Source organism: Serinus canaria, chromosome 2 (assembly GCF_022539315.1).
Source record: "Serinus canaria isolate serCan28SL12 chromosome 2, serCan2020, whole genome shotgun sequence".
In the NCBI taxonomy this organism is placed as follows: Eukaryota; Metazoa; Chordata; class Aves; order Passeriformes; family Fringillidae; genus Serinus; species Serinus canaria.
In genome coordinates, this window is record NC_066315.1 from 108,612,495 (window position 1) to 108,633,255 (window position 20,761).

A 20,761-nucleotide genomic window follows, 5' to 3' on the forward strand; every position below is an offset into this window, starting at 1 on the left:
CCTGTAAGGATCATCAAGCCCAAGTGCTCATTCCTCATAGGACTGCCTAAAACTAAACCATATGGGTAAGTACCATCAAGACCCTCCTTGAACTCTGACAGGTTGGGTGCCCTGACCACGTCCATGGAAAGTCTGTTCCAGTGACTGACCACCCTCTCAGAGAAAAGCCTTTTCCTAATGTCCCATTACAGTGCACAAAAGAAAACTCACAGGTCCCATGTACTCTGCTTGCCAAAGACAACAATGACTTTTCAACACCAACCACTAAAGAAAACTCATGAAACAAATGAAAAGAACCAACCAACAAACCAACAACAAAACTTTTACGGTTCTCCTCCTAATATTGGAAAAACTAACATTCAAGTCACTGCAAAATGTTCAGGCCAATATGACTCACTCACTCACAGAAACTACACAGCTAAAAATAGGCAGTGATGTACAGGAATATAAATGCTTTATAATGCCACATACTTTGGCATTGTGGCTATGAGTTTGCATCACTGCCTTAAAGCACAAGCTTTGCATCTGGAGACATTAAAACAGTAGGTAACAAGGTAATTCAGAGAAAGAGAAGTCGTCGCATGCAAGGTTCCAGTAACACAAGAGATTCCATTTACACACACATGATGAGCTAGATACCATTTCCTCCTGCCAGGAAGATGGTTATGGACACATTCCACTCATTCATCACAGAAGACTGCAAAGTGAGCTTAGTGCTGTCCCTTGCACATCAGCTCAAGCACGCTGAACTTGCTCTTTCTGGGATGAAAAGGCTTACAGAAAAGAACCAGGAGCTCACAAGAGACTTAAGATGGCTTTTGTGAAATAACTGATGAAAAAGATGCCTGGGAAAACCCCAGGGAAAACTCAGCAAGACTTAGGGCCATGTGTTTTCATTAAGCCTGAACACTATCTGCATGCAAGGTAACAGATGCCATACAATTAAGTGCATCACCCAGACTGTCTTGGTCAGTTAAGTAGGTGGTGAGTTTAATTATTCCATCTACTGTTCCATAATCACATTACATATCATTACATAGAAAAATCTCAGCAACATTAAAAATCATGACTGGGTGCTCAGTCAGGTAGCTACCAAACCACACAATGGAATAACATCCACATTATTCCCCCTTGAGTTTGCACTAACATTTGCTAGGAATGACATGTCAACTGGAAAAAGAGATGGCTGGCTGGTCAGGGGAGCACCTATGCTGTGAAATAATTAGGCAGAACTATCAGCATGTGACTAGTGTTACAAGGGGAGGAGGTCTATCTGGCAACAACTGGAAACTAAGAGAAAGCAACACTATCAGAAGTCAGAAAAAAGAAAGAAGTGAGGTTCTTACTTATTCATCATGCTCCCATTGCACTGAAGAGCCCTACTCACACACTGTGTGCTTCACTGGGCATGCAGCTTGCCTGGACCTTCCCTAGCTGAGGACCAAACAAGCCATGCATTAAGATAAACCTTAACATTACCCTACCCCATCATGAAAACAAAAGGACAGCCCCACACACTATGAAATGAAGTCATAATCTATCTCTTGTTACAAAAAAAAAAAAAAAGAAAAAAGATAGTATTATAGACTTGCATGGCTCTTGCAAAGAGATGTTTTGGGTCAGAGGGAGGTCACACTGCTAGCACAAATACAAATGCCAGTGCTGCTTTTCATGGCAAAAGAAGGAACCTACAAAATCTGTCACTAGCAAACTAATAAAAGCTGTCTTGTTTCTAGAAAGGCAAATTTGTGTTTCAACAGACACAGCTAGTCACACAGCTCCCACACAAGGTAACACATTAAGATGAATTAAATCTCTTTTCATCTTATTGGGAGATCCACAGAAGGTAAAAGATGAAGCCAAGGCCTCCTTAGCACAAAAGCTTGAGGGAGACCCCATCTAAAAACCAGAAGCACACCTGAAAAGACCACACACAGGTCAGAAACACCCAGCACCTGTGAGCAGCTGTGAACTGCAGGCATCACACACACTTCAGTCTCCTCAGCAATGAGGGTCTGGGAGCACCACAGGTACCTGCAAGCCTTTCCAAGGTATGCTTGCAGTACCACCAGGTGTTAAAATAAGGCTGGGTACCACAACATTTTTTTGTCTTTTAAAAAAAAAAATATAAGAAAGAAAAGATCAATCATAACTCCAGAGCCATTCTTATCTGAGAATCTTTGTTTCCTCTCACTGGTGGGCTAATCCTTTACAAAATCTTCAAAGAGGTCTCAGCACTTAAGTTCTAGTTTAGCCAGTTGTTTGTTTGGGCTTCTGATCTCTTAAAATACAACACAACAAAACACAAGGCATAACATCCACAAAAAACCAGCAGATGGCAACTTCTTGTCCCACACAAACCAAGTAAGCAAAAACAAAAATATGTACACCAGGCTGCATCACAAAGAGCATTCACTGTTGATTTGAATTTGTACTCATTTGATTCAGGGACACACAGAAGCACCAGCAGCACTCAAGCGGCACTGATCGGAGTTTGTTGCTTTCATGGGATTAACAATACAAGTTCTCTGAAAAAACATACACAAAAAAAAAAATGCCTCAGAGTGTTAGCACGGGCAACAAGCTATTGAAAGAGAACTCCAAGTTCCCTGCAACGGGACAGCTTCCATCTGACTTGCACAGTGCTGTCAACAAGGATCCTTCACCACCCCCAGCACTCAGCTGTGTTACTGCCACAGCATCTCACTGGCACAACAGCTGCCTCTTCTGCAGATCATTTCATTGATACTTAGAGCTTTCTTCTTTTATCATGATGACTTTGGGACTTATGTTTCGGGTGAAGAAGCAAAAAGTTTTTGTTAAGTCTGAATATTTAAATTAGGACAAATTATTTTATTATTATTTAGCAGGCTGTGCCACTTCTCCTTATGAAAACTCCATCTGAACTCTGAGGGAGGGTGGAGAGAGAGAATCAAACCTTTTGTTTTCTGCACACTGCATCATACTGCAGACTATCTGCTGGGTGTTTTATCTATGGAGATGCACCTCAATGAATGTCAAAGACTAATAAATATTAAATTAGGGTGGTTTGCTTGCTTAAGCTTTGGCACTGTCCTCTGTTACTGAGTCAAATCTCCATTGAGCTGTTCAGCCTGTCAGTGCTATTTCTTTGTCAAAAGCACTGGTCTGTGATGTAGGTCAGCAGAAAAAGTTCATTAGGTAGAGAAGAGCATCAAATTTTTCTAGTCTGAAGTAGCAAAGGAAATTTGTAGGGAAAAATTCACATCATTGTAATGCTCCTTAAAGGAAGGGGAAGAACACCCCAGAAATATTTTGCTACATGATAAAACCCACTTGTAGCAACATTAAACCTACAAAAAAATATCTGATTTTTTTTATTTTATTGTCACTGTGACTGAACAGACGCTCAAAAGAGTTACTCTTACATTAAATGCCTAATGGCAGAGAAGTAGAAAGAGCCTGCAATTGGAGAAAACACTACTACTACTGAAGAAAAACCTTCTCTGAAAGCCACTTCAAGTTATCAGTCTGACTTTCTGATTTCATACAGACACAAAAAAAGGCTGATTAAAAACTTAAAATCAAGCTGATCAGAGAAACTTCCTTGTTTAAAAGAAAGCACAGCAACCTGTGTGGGAGTATAACATGTGAAGCCTAAATACAGACTGCCAGTAAGTTGAAAGGGTAAATATTATAATTTCTAGGAGCAAATATTGTAGTTTCTAGGAGTAGGATGAAAAAAAAACCCAACAACCCAACCAAAACAAACCACATTAAAATTTAAACATCTCAGGGCTATATAATGTAGCGTACTAAATTTTTAATTTAAAGTGGGCAGATTCATTAGGCAAGCTGACAGTGGTCTCAACTGACTTTCTGTGTCTGAGCATAGTGGAAAATATGAAAACAGAAAGCTCTGTACCCAGCTACACAACCTTCTGAGCTTTCAACACAAAGATCTAGAAAAATATTCCAGTTATATCTAGGGCTCACTTTTCAGTTCCCCTTCTTCCTTTTCAAACAAATTCCCAAGTAGTTTTCAATATGTGCTTCCATTTAACACTTCCATTCCTGCAGCACATTCATTTATGCTGATTCCCATTATCTGGATCAAGGAGCATTTCTGTCATGATTTAAACTGCAACTTAACACTCCTCTATCCAAAAAAAATAAACCCAAACCAATACTGATTTGACCTTCCATCAGCAGCACAGACTTCATGTCTTCCAGTGGGTGAAAAGTTTCCTTTGACAGCATAAGGATTCATACTTAATTTGATTTTAAGATGACTTACATTCTTCCTTCTTTTGCCAAAAACAAGAAGTGGGAAAAAGTTGTAAGCATGGAAGTTCAGATAAAATTAGTCAAAATTCTTCTGTGCTGTCTGTCAGATTAAGACTCAACCTATTGGCATTCAGAGTTGCTTTTTAACCACAAAAAGAGTTTGGAAAATGAAGTTTAAAAAATATTTTTATTTGAGAGCTAGGCATCAAAGCCAGCTCAGGTTGTGCCTCACAAACTCAACAACAATTTCACGTCATCTCTTCATTAATTCACTTCTGAGACAATGTAGGAAATGTCCATGAGACTTGTCCAACCTCATCCAGAGCTGCCCAAAAGCTGCTCATCTGCAGCAAAGTCTGCCACCAGCAATTATACTTGTCTCCACCTTGGATGGTGGAGGGAGGGACAGCTTCAGGGAGAGCTAGGCAAGATGCATCTACCTAAGAAATAGTTTGTCCCAGATGAAGCCTCTTGCCACTGTACACCCCAGATGAAACACAGCTGCAACAACTTTCAGTTGTCTGAGCAGGAATGCAGCTTGCGTCACTGAGCCTACCTGCTCAGCGAGGAAGGAGCAAGGACAGCATCACCCCCAGAGTGCCTTGCAGTACTACCTGGGGTACTTTGAGCATTGATGTAATCCTTCAGCCTCACAGTACTGTGATCAGACTTTGCTCTGGGCAACCATTAAATATTTCACAATCAAGAGAAAGGAGATAAGGCTTTATTTCTGCAATTCCCAATCCCTCTGCAAAAGCCTGATAAAATCAAATTGCTTCAATCCAACTGATGCTGAACTTAAGCTATCACCCACTAATACCTAACAAGAGAGCAGAGACTCCCAACCACCTATTCTTTTTATGCCTGCCAGCAAGACGACAGATTTATTTCTCTAGGATTAGAATTTTGCTATTGGAATGACTGGATATACCAGTACTGTTGCAACAAATCAGCATAAACCATAATCTCATTACAAAGCTATGGGACAGATTAATCCACTGAAAAATCCAGTTTGTTCCAAGGCAAGCTTTTCCCTAGCTGCAAATATACAGAGACAGCATCTCAGTGAGTCTTCAAAAAAAAACCTGTTTGACCTACTGCAGGGAAGAGAAGGACAAATATTTTAAATAAGCAGTAACTGGAATTTTGGTGCCACTGCCACTGACGGTAAACTCTCTGCTGACTTCAGCAATCTCACAGTTTGAACCTTGGCATCTTGCTTTCTTTGTGTTCATAAGAGAACTAGTGAGAAAAAAAAAAAAAGAAAGAGTAGTAACAACACAGATTTCATTGAGCTTTGTTTGTGTTTATTTCAAGCCTTCAGAACTAACATCCCAGAATGAGAAACCTTACTTTTTATGAATTCAAGCCAAACAAGCCAAAACACATCTTTCAACACAGACTGCTCTTCACTCCCACACAGGGGGAAAAAACCACTCAGTACAACAACATCTTAACATTCACATTCCAAAACAGAGTAACTTTCTGTTGCTACCATAATTACTCTTCTTATTAATATTGAGCATCATCAGATGTAACTGCAGATTTGCTGTATCCTCATGACAGATTTAATTCTATGATTAATCAAACAAAACAAACACCATGGTTACTTACAACAGCCTAGAAAATATCAGCAATTCTTTAAACTATTCTGATACTCTGCAATGTGTTGAATAACTGCCAACTATAAGTGGCAACTATTTGTCATTGTAAAAAAAGGAGGGGAAAAAAATCATACAACCACTCAATTCCTTTAAAAATGAGATTCTTACAGAAGAGAGCTCTCTGGGTTTGAAGTCATCTAAGACCACAAATCTGAAGTGCTAAGAAAAACAGCAAGCAATGACAAGTTGAACTGCATTTAAAATGGTCACAGGTTAGAAATTTTGAGGAGAAAGCTAAATAAACTTTTCATTGCATGCAAGAGAGGTTCCAGCCTAGTTTATTGTAACCATAGGGAGTAAGAGAAAGGAATTGTGTTGATCCCGTATGTCGTTAATTTTCCATTCTGAATTCTCATTCAAAAAAAGTCAACATCAAAGGTGTAAAAAAGTTAAAATATTTATCTGCCCTTTGCAGTGAAGGCACCAGGCCTGGAAATGAAGACTGCAAAGAGCAGCTTTCAAAAGCAGTCTGATAGGTAAAGAGAACAACAGCACCACCTGACCAAAGGAAAAACACAGCAGCAACAAGATCTCTGAGCAGTTTGCTGCCATACAAATAAGCTCCTTTAAGTACTTCATTCAGAGAGCTGAGGTTCTCTTTCACTAGAGGCAGGCATTCCTCATTCTAGAGAGCTCCTGCTCAGATAGATGTGTCTATAAATACTGTGAGGTCCACTGGAGAACACACTTCCAAGTGCCTGTTTAGCATCAGGTGCCCAGCTGGAGAAGCTTAATACTTAAGAGGTGGGAGGTCAGCATTTAGCATTGCACTTAACACACTGTCACTGACTTCCTATTTATGTCCAAGCACAGATACAGAGTGGTTGCTTCAGCTGATCAAGCCAGAGGCAGCTGCACACCTTTGGCTGCTGCACAGGTTTTGGGCAGTGAGGCCAGGGAAGGCTGGGTAAAGCTCCCCAGAGTTGAGATGCCGACGAAGAAAACGTTAACCCTACCAACCTCGTGGATTTAAGAGCTAGAATTTGATTCCAGATTGTCCTGGCAGACAGAGAAACAGTCTATTCATTCAGACTTTTCCTGGGCACAGCATGAGAGCTGGGGAGCTCTCATTGACAGTTATTTATAATTAGATGATATTTTAAAATAGCATCCAAGTAAACATGCTCTAGCCTCTCATTATCTATCCCAAGTCCTAAAGGGAGACTATGGCACTTTTTGTTGCACAGCAGTGATCCCTGCTTGAACTTAGGGTATCTTGGACAAGTTCCCAATTAAAATTAAGTACCCCAAATGCAGGAGCTGCTCAAGCATAGTTTTCTTTGGCTTTCAGAGAACTCATCATTACAATTTAATTTGTATCTCATCTTTCTTGCAGCCTGGGTTTAAGGATGAAATAAAAACAGCTGGAAGCGAACAAAAGTTCAGCTCTGCTCTGAAGTGGGGCTGCCACCTGGCTGCTTGCCCAGTGCCTGGCCCACCTCCCTGTGCCCTCACAGTCCAAGCAGGCACTAATGGGCTGTGCACACACAGCCCCAGACTGCTGGAGCTGCCATTGCCTCTGCTTTTTAGCCACATCCCCCACCCCTTCTGCTCAACCTGGAAAAATTCAAGTATCACTAATAGGCAGGTAATGCCTCTTCAAACATGGGCTGACTGCATACAGGGACAGAAGTATGGACGTTTAATTCCAATTAGGCACCTCTGGTCTGCTTACATCCTGGAACAGGACCTGGGTAATACAGGAACACTAACAGGAGGAACACATTTAAAGCAGCAACCTTTTCTGATCAAGAACAGTCTTAATCTTGAATAAAGTTTATTTCCATTGTTTCAGAGAAATCTATACTTCAGCTGTAAAGTATCAGAAGAATGGATTTTGCTTTTAACAAAACATAAGGGACAAGCGAATAACAGCTCTTAACAGCTCTTTGATAATATTTCTATCACCTTAAGAAGGCACAAAAAAAAAAAAAAAAAAAAAAACCCAAACAAAAAACAACCCACCCTCCTGTGGAAAGCTTTGGCTTTTGGTAAGCAGCATGCAGAACACAGAATGAATAAAAAAACCCCATCATGCCTCACTCTCCCCTTGAGGGCACATTTATCTTTGCCCACAGGCAATTTGGTCTTAAGATATTTTGTTATATATTGACAGGAATCCAAATGATATTTGACATTGCAACCCATAAGACATGCAACAGAAAACTCTTCTCCTCCAGCCTGCCCTACATTTGGCTGCAGTGCTGTCACAGCTTTGCTGCTGGTCTGCAGCCACATCCTGGGTCCAGGGGCTGCAGCAACACGTGCATGTTACTCCATTTTGTATTTGAACCCTCTCACCTCTCTGAGTCACACATGTGAAGATGCTTCTTATATTTTCCTGCTATGAGTTTTCTGCTTTACATTCAGAGATTAAGACAGGGAAAAAAAAAGTCTGACCATAATGAAATAATGTGAGTGCAACTCGGGTAAGATCTCAGATTTAACTCTATGTGTGTGCCTGTGGCCTCTTCCAAGAGGAAACAGGGCAGTTTGTCCTTTGAATACATAGAAGCCTAAACAAAAACTGTTTAGAAAGAAGCAGGAATATAATTAAGTGCTTTGGAAGGCAGTCTTTCAGCAAGGCTACACATCTAAGATTCTCCTTTTGGCTCATCACATCATATCACAAATTGACAAGGATTACTATTATTCCTACAAATCCACAGCTTCCAACTCTCATTCTCTAGGTCAAACCAGCAATCAATGTGGGCTAAGAAAAGGAAGCATTACATGCAAAGCCTATCAGTTCACATTTGAGTCCTACCAGCAAAACTCCCTTCTCCGAAGTGAAACAAAACATCATGTCAGCAGCACAGTGCAGGACTCCACAGGGGGAGAGGCCACGTTTTCTGCACTGATAGCAGCCACCCCTCTGCAGCAGGGAAGGAATTGCAGCTCCTTTTAACAGCAATGAGCTGCAATTCCAGCTTCTGCCCCCAGTGACCAGAAACACTGAAGTCTCTAGAAACGCCTAAAATTACTTTGCTTGCTTGCTTTCCCACCAGGTAGCACATAGGCAGCTATCCCCCCTGGAACACACAGAGCAAAACACCACATTGCTCTCTGGTCCAACAGAGAGCCTGACTTCCTCCACACTGAGGGAAAAAGAAGAGGGCAGAGCAAAAAGATGAGGGCATGGAGGAATGGAGAAGCAGAGTTTGCACACGTGCTGGAAGAAGACAGTGCAACAGATGAAAGGGGTGAAAGAAAGGATAAGAGAAAAGCAGCTCCTTTTGCTGCTTCATTCTGCCACTGCTGGGAGTTTTACCTGACAGTGACCTTGTAGATAACCTTGCAACACCTCCTGGAAGCCCACAAGTGCATAATGGGGCATGGAATAAATGACAAAGATGGGAACCAAGAGTTCCTTGAATCCACCATGCTCTAAAGGGACACACAGAAAGATGCAATAGGAAAGCTGGACAAGAAGAGATCTGTGCACAAATGCCATTTTCTTCCCCCTCCTTAAAGAAAAAGTTTCCTTCATTTTCCCACCCCATTCTCCCCTCCTTCATCTCCAAAATGGTGAGGTGCCAGGAAGCAACAAGAATAGCTTTCAGCGGGGCAAATAAGCAAAACTGCCAGTTGGAACCACAACAACAGAAAAGCTGCAAACTGAAAAACAAACACGGGAGAGGGGGGTATCCAAGCATTTGAATACTACTTGGAAATAGCTCCTGAAAGTTAGTAACTCGAGTATTTAGACAGCATAGCTTTTACAAACCCAGCTGGCAAGGCAAAGTGCTCTGCTTCATTCTGGCTGCCCAGCTCACACCGTGCTGAGCAGCAGCCCTGGCAGGGCAAGAAGGAGTCGGGGGCAGCTCTGAAATGACAGCTTATGCTGCACACGGGGACCTTCCTCCACTTGTGCCCTTGGCTCAGCCTCGGGCACACAGCCTGAACCCTCAGGACAGAGTGAAGGCATAGGCACTCTATTCAGGGTGGTAATCTCTGTACTCTGTGCAACTAGCCCACATCCTCCCTGCAGAGCAGAACAAGGTCCCCACACAGCCTCTTGTCCAGCACATTGCCTTTGGAGGGTGCACACCCCCACACTGCTGCTCCCCTAAACAGTGGCTGCAGTCCCCTATCCTGTCCCTGGAAACCTGTCACCCATGGAACCACATCCTTACCCATGCCAGATAGATGTTTTGCCATGAGGGCACCAAGACAGAAAGCAAAGCAGCACAAAATGGCCCATCAAAAGGGGCTTCTACTTCTTTACTCAGCTTTATTCCCACTACCCCAGCTCTGACTGTAAGGAGAAATGCCCCAATTTCCTTGCCACTACCACAATGTTTTCCCTGCTCATTTCACAAACAGAATTGCAGCATGTTGTGTTTTATATAACATTTGAGTCACTAGGGTTCAGCCCTGGTATGAAGCAACTCCAGTATCAACTTCATCAGGTTGAGCTCCTGGGCATCTTCCAGTTTCTGAGACCATGTTTAAATTTTTATTCTTGGTTTTCTTAGAAGCCCGGTGACATCTCACAGACCAAGGAAATCCACACACATTCAAGTTCTCTGTGATTACAAGATTATAACAAACCCCCAAACCAAAAAGGACACTTTTCAAGTGATTTTGCATTTCTTGAATGCTAGAACTTCCAGGAAGCTCCAAGTGACCTTCTCCACAGAAACAAGATTTGCTGCTTTTCCTGGGAAATCCACCATCCACTCCTCTGCTGAGAGCCCATCAGCTCTTGCTTGGGTGTGCAGATGCTGCAATCCCTGGCACACGGCTCCCCACACCCCCAAACACACAGCTCTGGCAGATATTGGTTGGCATTTCACATCTTCATTGTGGCTTGCTCCACTCAGTGTGCACCTTGCAGTCTCAGGAGCATCTCCCTCCACATAACAGGCAGCCTGAAGGATGAGGAGGCTGGACTCCACAGCCTCCCCAGCCCCAGGAAGATCCTTCTTCCCCCACCAGCATGCAGCACCAAGCCTGGCAGGGCAATACATCACATAGCAGCAGTACAGGAGATACTGAGACATAGCAGCTATTCTTGCTGGTGCAAAGCCTCAGCCAAGCACGCAGGTGCCCTGACAAAGCTGTGATTTATTAGTTTTATGCCAACTTGCACACCACCTCAGAGACTGCAGTGCAGATGTGGCTCTAATCCTCAGCAAAGACACTCTTCAATCTGCTTATACACCTCAATTTTACATTTCTGTGCTAAGCCCTTTAGATGAGCAGACGTGGCTTACAGGTGGAGACACAGTGAAGTTCGCTCCACAAGTTTTTCATGCTGCAAATGGCATGAAAATCGCAGACCACAAATGCTACGTAAAACTCTTTCCAAAGAGAAGCACCATTAAAAGCAAAAAATTTCAGACTTGAAATATTGGCTCACTGAGTTTTATGAAGGTTGGTTTTGAGTCATATGCAATCCACATTAGGATGATGAATATTTTCCTATAGGGGAGAGACTTAAACTGCCCTAATCCAACCAACTTGTTACTCCTAATGCCAAAAGGAAATACAGCAACACCCATGCCCTTTGCTTCTGACAAACCACCACTGGAATGACTGGAACACACTGCAACTCTTCCCACAACTTCCATCAAATCCTGTTGTACCAGACCATGCTGTCCAATATCCTCCAGCATTTCATCTTGGCATAGCTGCCTTTGCTGGGGCATTACAGGGAGTGCCAGTTCACGTAATCACCGAAGCCAGGAACACCTAGTTCCAGAACAGCACTTACAGACAAAGCAGAAAACAACAAAGCCCTTCTTTCCTATGCTAGACTTATACCATTCCTTGCAACAGCAGCATATGATTCATCACACCACATTTGTTTTAAGCTTAGGGGTTTGACTAACAGTTTGAGGCACCTTAATACCTTAGATTTTATGTGTATCTTGTGCTTTATTTGAAAGCTAGGTGTAATTTAAATGGGGGGGGTGGTGGGGTGGTGGAGAAGAACTTAAAGTTATAGCATTTGAATTCCAGTTAAGAAAAGACTAATGGTAGTTCACCTTCCAATACCTGAACTACATAATTATCCAGGAAGTGTTTATCCAGTTACAAAGGCTTCACCTCACAAAGTCAAAACTTTAGAAACTGAAACAAGTAGTTTCATGCCTTGAATAACAGAGAAGAATAAGAACATTTATTAAGCACCCAAGAAGTAAGAGCAATGGGACTATTTTCTATGCTAGCAGCCCTAACACAGTACCAAGGGTTCAAATGTCTGGTTAAGAACACACAATACACACTACTAAAATGGGTATGATGCTGAACTCTTTATCTATCTCACTGGAAGTCCAGGGTACTCCTGGGAGCAGGTTTTGCCAAGCTACTGGCTTCCATCTCCAGAAGGGCACGATAATTTTCACAGACACCATTCGGTAGCTGCAGGTTTTAAATGAATTAAAAGCTTTTTCACTAAAATGTTTCTGGAACACATCTTTGCCAGCAGGGGAAAAGGAAAAAACCAATCCAACCAAAACAAAAACCCAGGAGCAGTGGTTAGTGGCAACCTGTCAATTGGTTTTCTCATTCAATGGTCTTGATGGTAACAGCAGACGGCGCCGTGAAGGTAGAAAGAGGAAGAAGCAAGCAGGATATGCTACTGGAATTATTCTTCAATGGCAGAACACACAGCATAAACAGAGTTTCAAAGCTGTTCAGCACCTAAGGAAGAAATCAAGCCCTGTGGATACAATGGATCTTGAGGATATTTGCTGTCAAATCAAACACTTGTCTGCCCCATAAGAACCATCACCTGCCACACCTCAGTGGACAAGGCAGCAGCCACACCTACAGTTGGCAATCAGATCATGGCCATTACCCAGGGTCTGAGCATATCTGAAACCTCTTTCTTGGTCTGTTCAAAAGCTTTGCCCAACTCCCACATGGTGCCTTTTAAAGATTTCTTCAATAGCAGACTACTGAGACATGCTGCACTAACTTCCCAAAAGAAGGAGGTCATTCAAGACAATTAAAGCACGGATAGCAGCATTCAGACCTCTAAAGAATAAGTCTCTTTGTAGTTTCAAAGTATTGTTCAGCTGCACAGATAACCCACATTTGTGGAGTGATGCAATGCAAAATTTTCATTATGTACATGGCCATGCTGTTCTATTGAGTATGATCTTCTTTGATAAGATGTGAGGGTGCTTAGTTTCCAGACTGGAATCAGCTCTACAGTAATGTGCTGAACAGAACAACAGTCCCCTGAACATGACTGAGGCAGACAGTTGTCACCATGAGAAAGTTCTGAAATGGAAGAGAAAAAAGAACCTGAAATACAACTAAATAAAATCCCTTTGTCCCCAGGAGCAACAGCAGTACGAGCTCACTATTCACCCACTACTGATATGCGCAGGAGTTCACCTAAGGGTAGGAAAGAAGAAAATCAGCTTTTAAATCTGTTACCCATTTTACAGATTTTTCCTTTCTTTATAGCCACCAATTCTGCCATTTCATCTTACAGCACATTTACAATGCGTAAGGAAGAATTTCCTTCACTGCCTTGGTGGCTCATTTAGAGCCACAATAAAATTCTGCATGTTTTCCCTGCCATGCACAGTAGGGAATCACTTCTCTGTCACTTGAGGTCAAGTGCCACTGTATTTGATCCCAACAGCACCACCACTTTTTTTTCCTAGATATCACTTAGGAAAAAAATAATCACAGAACCACATGGCCTTTTAATCCCATAAACCTTAATCTCTGTACACAAACTGAGAATTTCTGTGAACTCTTCCTGTTCACATCCAATATATGGGTAAAAAATACCTACAAGCAAAGACTGATCTTTACTTGTGAAAAACACATCAAGACTGTCTGGGAAAAAGGGAGTTCCACTAAGAAAAGGAATGACAGGCTCTTATGAGTCTGAAGGGAGCAGTAAGCTTACAGAAAAAAGCTTGGCCTAAAGCTCAGCTCTATGCAAAGCAATATTTTCTCGATCTTAACCTTGATAGCATTTCTTTTTTACTCTCCAAAATTATCCTTAGAAAAATAATTACCAGAAATCTAAAGCCCTGAGATCACCATGCACAACATCATTTATGCACTAGCAACAAGACACAGCTCCAGCTTCACCATCAGCTTCTTCTCCTGATGGTCTGAGGAGAGCCAAGCCCAGCCTCACGTGCAGCCCTGGTTCTCACAGGCCAGCCACGCTCACCTTTTGCCCCATTGCAAAAACCACAGTGTGATAAGATCTCTTTCTGCCGCGGGTTCCCAGAGCAAAATCTTTCCCCCACTGCATCCACCCACAAGTCTCTCACTGGGGTGGTATTCAGCTGTGACAATGCAAATCGGGACTAGGGGGCACAAAGTGGGGAGGACAGGAAAAACACAGCACAAAGCTCGCTCCTCTCTTGCTCTTCAAGTCTTGCTTCTTTTCATCTGAAAGAGCCCACTCAGTGAATTCCACAGCGTGAGATCAAGTCCATGCATTTTCTCTGGTAGGGTGTTCAGCACTTTTTTAGCAGTTTTGTGTTTGAGTTATCATCTAGAAATATTTAAGCTGTTAAGGAAGTTGGGAAAAAACCCATTAAAAAACCCATTTGCTCCCTTCAAGAGTGACAGGCTTGGGTTCCTTTCAGTCTATTTGTTCAATTAATATAACAACGTTCACCAGGAAAACAATAAAACACATGAACACATTGAAACAAAAAAAAAAAATTGATTTATGACTTAACAGCATCCAAAAGCATAATCTGAAACACAACCAGTCTTAAAATTAAAAATAAAAATACCGGAAAAGTTTTTCAGGTTTTCAAACTCTGAAGAAAAAAAACCCCAGAAGTTGACATATTTATAATTTTTAGATGGATAAGGTAGGCATGAATGCCTAACTACTTCCAACTGTATCTTGATGTAACAAAAGACTACTTCCTCCCATACCATCAAGAAAAACCCTCCCTTCTCAGCAGAGGACCAAATTTAGTGCACATAAATATTTCATAACTTCATCCTGTCAAGAAATCAAACTGAATTACTTAGGGCAATTTTCCAGGAGCTGCACATCCAAGCTCGAAGAATAAAACTGAACTGATCATACCCATTATTCCGCTTCATACTGAAAGGCCAGAAGGTGAAGCAACAGTACAAAACTGGACATCTTGTGTGGTGTCATCTAAGAACATTATCCACCAAGTGCTAAACTCCATTAAGAAATGTAGAAATGTCACAGTAAGACTGACATCTTCTGAAGAGAATACGACTCCAGCTTTACAATCCCCTCCTACATCCTGGCTTGCCAGAAGAAAAAAATTCTGGCTTTCACAAAACCTTGTGAAAAAATGAAACAAGAGCCAAGAAACAACTTGCTGCTACAGACAGAGGCCAACCACAGAATCAAAAGGTGACTGAAGACAGACATCTACAGGTGGTTCAATTTCCAACAGCATGAAACACATGCAGCTTCCGCTGACCTGAAGAGGAATTCAGCACCTGAAGAAGACATGAGGGCATTTCTGTGCAAACAAACCCTGACCCAAAGATAAGAGCCACACCCTGATAAAACCGGCACACGACACTACCTTGCTAACAGAGGTAGCCTTAAACTTCTGAAGCACTGGATGACACTCATTTGGATTGGCCTTTGCATTTACTTTCTTCAGTGTTGCATCAAGAAATATTCCGACAGAGCTCCACTTGTTTACCTTGCAAGACAAGAACTGGGATGAAGAGCAACCACCCCGCAACCGCCCGTGCTCCAGTCAATTCCACAAGCATTGCACATTCCCAGCTTTCCTCCTTTAGAAGGTTATGCACTGATTCATGGCTGCTTTCTCTTATTGCAAGACAAGCTTCTCTGGAAAAAGGAAAAGCATTCTCCTCCTATCCCCAAGACCATGGCGTCTGCGTTCTTTATAAAATATTGATTTGTCTGCTGTCTGTAGTGCCTGAAGTTAAAAATACATGCATTTGAGTAGGTAAAACCAGACCCCTGAACCGGGCAGACCTAATCAGCTCCAACCCGAAGCCCTTCCCAGAGCTCCACCTGAGCCTGCCTTCTGGCAGGGCTTAGTGCAGGGCTGAACCACTACAGCAGGACACCTACACCAACAGCTGCCTCCTGTCTGGCCATCTCAGGGCATGGGCAGAAGAACACAGGTCTGTTTACACCCACTTGCCTGGGCATACGCTCTTAAATGTGGCACATAGGACAAAGAAGCCTTCGCACAAAAGACACAATATTTTTTTCTCCCCAACAATTATGGGATATTCCCATCAACAGCTCCAACACAAGGATGGTCCCCCATAAAAACCCCAACAGCTGCTTGCTTTAAAACCCATAAACTTTCTCTACCCACAAAGCTTTTTCAGGTGCCTTCCAACAAAGAAAGACAAGAGGAGCGGGGAAATTTGGAGATGCAACACACAGAGAGGGAAATTAATAAGTCATCAATATATACATCCTGTTACAACCTGAATCAGTGCCAGGAGCCTCAAGTAAATTAACAGCCTTAAGTGCAGTGACTGGAGGCCATCTTAGCTGTTCCTAGTGACAGAAGGTATTACCACGAGGAACTCCTTAACATACCAGCTTTGCCATTCTCACAGGACAAAATACATTTGACAGTATGATGAACAGGAAGATGCAGTTAAAAAAGCAAAAAACCCCTTTTCTTTAACCTGCTCCTGAGTGCCAGCTCTGAGGAAGTGCTACGAGAGAAAAGAAAAAAAAAAACCTGCATAATCCAGGGGCAAAGTCAAAAATCATCACTGCAGTATGGAAATTGCAGTTAAGTAATAAAACAGTCTTGGTCTTGACCTGTACACTGGGAAATAACAGAGGATGATGCCTGTGCTCATTTTTAACTTTTCAAATCAATACAAAACTTGATAAATCAATAACTGTTCTATTATTTCGTAAAAGTACATGGTGACTTCATAAGCTAATGAATTAAAAAGACTAGGTTTTTTTCCAATTTGTGAGTTATCTTCTGCATTCCTTTAGAGAGTTGGACAGTTTTCATGGAGCTACCATGCAATGTACATACACATTATTACAAAGCAGCTGTCGGAGCCTTTATAAAAAAATTCCCATATTTCCCTGGTTCTCTGTGCCAACACATTACTTTTCAAGACATGGATCTAGGAACGGTAAAACGGTGCTGTCATAGCTGTTCTGTCAGACCTGATTCGTATTTCCTGGAGTAAACAGAAAGCTGCACACTTGGAAACGGCAGGTGAGCACCCAAGTGAACTGTAATAAAAAGTTATCTGGAGACTGAAAAGGCTTCTTACGTTACTTTTTTTTTGTGTTGGTTTTTTTTTTTTTTACAGGTCCGTGGCCTTCTTAGGGAATTGTAACACAAGGGATTTCGCCCACTTGGCTATGTTGTATCCCTTCTTATTTGGCCTTGTTGTAGCATCACTTCATCAAAACACCGGGTCTCCAGTGTTGAAAGTGCCCTTCCACGCTCAATTGGGAGGGCGAGGACCTCTCTCAGTGGGGCAGGCTGCTGACAGCAAACCGGCTCCACCGAGCTGCCCTCTGCACCCGCGGAGGGGGCACATTACCCAGATATGTTGGTGCAAAGCAACGCGCGGACTCCGCGGCGAGCGGGAGCCTCGCACCGAGCCCCGGCAGCGGCAGACGCCAGTTCGGGGAGCGCCGGGAGAGCGCTCCCGGGAGCCGCGGGAGGCACGGGGCGCTCCCGGGACTGTGTCCGGCAGCCCGCCCGCAGCCCGGCGCCCGCCCGGCCCCGCTCCCCGCCCCACGCACCGCTGTCCAGCCGGGCGATCTGGGGCAGCCGGTAGGTGCTGACGAGCAGGTCCAGGGGCACGGCCACCGCGCTCCACTTCACGTCCTTGAGGTTGCAGCCCAGCGGCGGGCCGGGGTCCATCTTCCCGGCCCGGGAGGGGAGGGAGCAGCCAGACAGGCAGCGCCGGCGGGGGGCTCCCACCCGGCGGGGAGGCTGCCAGCGGGGCGGGCGGCGGAGGGGGCGCCGGGAGGGAGGGAGAGAGGGAGAGAGGGAGCGCGGCTCGCTCCGCGCCAGGCGCCCGGGACGAGCGGGGCTAGGCAGATAGGGAGGCCCGCCGGGCGCCCGCTGCTGCTGCTGCGGCGGCTGCTGCCTCTGCGGCTGCTGCTGCTCCCGCCGCCCCCCGGGACCGGCTGGGGCCGCCCGCCGCCGCCGCCGCGCCTGGCCCAGGAAGCGCCATCCCAGCACTGACTAATCAACAGGGTGCGAGCAACGCCTGCGCAGCTGCCGCTCCTCCCCGCGCCGAAAAGGAAAGTGCCGGGCTGCCCGCCCGCCCGCCCGGCGCGGAGAGCCAGAGCCAGTGCTTGCCAGAGCCGCCCAGCCCGTCCCTCTCACTCCACCCTCCGACCGCTCGCCCGACGTGCAGCCCGCACTTGGGCTATGTATCTCTTATTTTAGTTTTCACCTGTGAGTCATGTATATACGTGTGAGTTCATGTATACAGGCTGTGCACTGTTACTGCACACGCAGGTATTACACATTTTGCGTATTTAAAGGTCTTCACACCATAGGAACGTTTGTAGAGATTCATTCTTCAAAGTGGCTTCTGTGATGAAATCTTATATGATCTTTGTAAGATATTTTATTTAATGTTATCCTTTATTTTATGCATTTTCTCCAGGCTGCCAGACTGTAGAAACTCTGGAAAATTAAACCAGAAAAACTCCTGGGTGGTTGCACTGTACTGTGCTCAAGTTTATTTTGTTCCCGTCTGTGTCAAAACCGTTTATTTTATTGCAGCAAACATGGCTACATTTAAGCCTTTACTGTTGACTAGACACATAAAAGTGCCTTGCAGTGATTAGCAAAACGACTGACAACATCCACAGCCAACATCTCTCTCCAGGCTCCAGCTTCTCTATCCATCCTTGAGACTACCAGGGATGGCAGAGCTCTGGGAAGAGCTGTGGTACCAAGAGCCCTCCTGCAGCTCACCCTTCCTCATGGCCTGGGTAAAGGGCCAGACACTTCTGCGTGCCTTTGTCACTGCTGGTGGCACAGCACTGCCAGCATGAGGAGGGCTGAGACAAGACATGCTCTTGTTCTGCTCTGCCGCAGAGACTGGTACTTTATCCATGGCCTCCAAGATGAAACAAAGACCATGGAAACTAGTCGACATAGAAGATTAAGCCTTAGATTACAGGAAACCCAAGTTATCTTGCTTTATGTGGATCAAGGTTGGTTTGAAGCTCATCCTGCTGTAGGTCCATGCTTTAGCTATACAGTGTGCCACTGGATATTCCCAACACTATGAAAAAGCTTCGTTCTTTACAAAGATTGTTAGATCCTACCTACCAGAACAGTTAACTTTAACATTTTTTTAAACTTTACCTTGAAAAGATACTTCTTTTCAAAATAGTTTTCCTTTTACCAAGTTCACCAAATGCTTTTCAACAACATCAGTGAATTAAGCTATTGAAGTACAAAGTAGTATCACAGACTGGCTCAGGTTGGGAGGGAGCACATTGAGTCATTTGGTCTAACCTCCATGCTCAAGCAGGGTCCTCCCAGAGGACATGGCACAGGATTGCATCCAGACAGTTCTAGAATATCTCCATTGAGGGAGGTTCCACAACTCGGGGAAATCTGTTCTAGTCCATGGTCCCTTGCACAGTAAAGGTCTTCCTGACATTCAGGGGGAAGTTCCTGTGCCATCCTGTCCTATTGCTTGGCATCATCGAGAAGATCCTGTCTCCGTGCTCTTGACAGCCTCCCTTCAGGTACTTATAAATATTTTAAAATCCCCTCAGTTGTCTCTGCTCCCTTCTCAAGGCTAACAGGCCTGGCTCCCTCAGCCTGTCCTCCTAAGAGAGATGCTCCAGCCCCTCAATCATTGTTGCCCTCCACTAGACCATCTCTAGAAGCTCCATGTCTCTCTTGTATTGAGAACTGGACATGACAATCCAGATTTGGCCTCACCAGGACTGAGTAGAGGGGCAAGATCACCTCCCTAGATCAGCTGGCAATGCTGATCCTAATGCACCCCAGGATACCATTGGCCTTCCTGGCCATGAGGACACCCTGCTGGCTCATGCACAGATCATTGTCCACCAGGACCCTCAGGTCCTTCTCCTCAGAGCTGCTTCCCAGCAGGTCAGCAGGTATCAGCCACTCCTCACAGCTTTGTGTCATCAGTGAACTTGAGCGCTGTTGCGAAGAGCATTATTGCTGAAATACGGAATGCACCGGTTTAGCTCATTCAGGCTTGATGATGTTTCCAGGTGCAGTATGTAAAACAAAGCAGATAGATCAGACTGAGATTCACCAGGACTTGAAGCACTAGTCTGTCAGGAATTGTTCTTAAACACTATCTTGGGTACCATTAATTCCAGGAGAGATACCATCTCACAGCATGTGTCTCTCTCAGACATCATGCGCTTCTGCTGTCTGGGAAGAAAAGCATCTTTCATGCAGAAATAGTTACTGTTGATTTTTCTTGAAACATTTTTTCATTCTTCTGTACTAGATGTCCTATGGCCTTTAAATCTGCCTTCCTATAACTCTGTGTTCTCTCCAACCACTGAAAAAACAGCCCACTCTTAACCATTTTACTGGAACAAGGTGCATTTTAACAAAATGGAACTTCTAGATACTATCTAAATTTCATTCAGTTGTCTACATGCAGAGAGTTCATAATGCTCACCAGTATTTAAATGTCTTGCTCTTGCTCCTGGAGTCACTTTGTAATGTGTCCTAACTGTACTCCAGCTCCACCTCCTTGGAATATATTCTAATAGTACACAAATGGCATTCAAATCACCAGCACATAACAGAAACTTCTTGTTCTAACTGCGCCTTATGTATAATTAACACTTTAGAGATAATTTTCCTGATGTCTAGCAATGCCTTAGTGTGATATCTTAG

At 43.8% G+C, this 20,761-nt stretch overlaps 1 protein-coding gene across 1 annotated transcript in view; it reads right to left on the bottom strand.

Annotated features, from left to right (window-relative positions):
• GAREM1 (GRB2 associated regulator of MAPK1 subtype 1) overlaps positions 1-18,070 on the bottom strand; it is a 101,899-nt gene extending 83,829 nt beyond the window's left edge. Inside the window, exon 1 of the mRNA XM_009090048.4 lies at positions 17,641-18,070. Within this exon, the coding sequence (XP_009088296.3) occupies positions 17,641-17,761 (121 nt within the window). The 5' untranslated portion in view covers positions 17,762-18,070. The remainder of the gene's footprint in view (positions 1-17,640) is intronic.
• Positions 18,071-20,761: the final 2,691 nt, after the last annotated feature.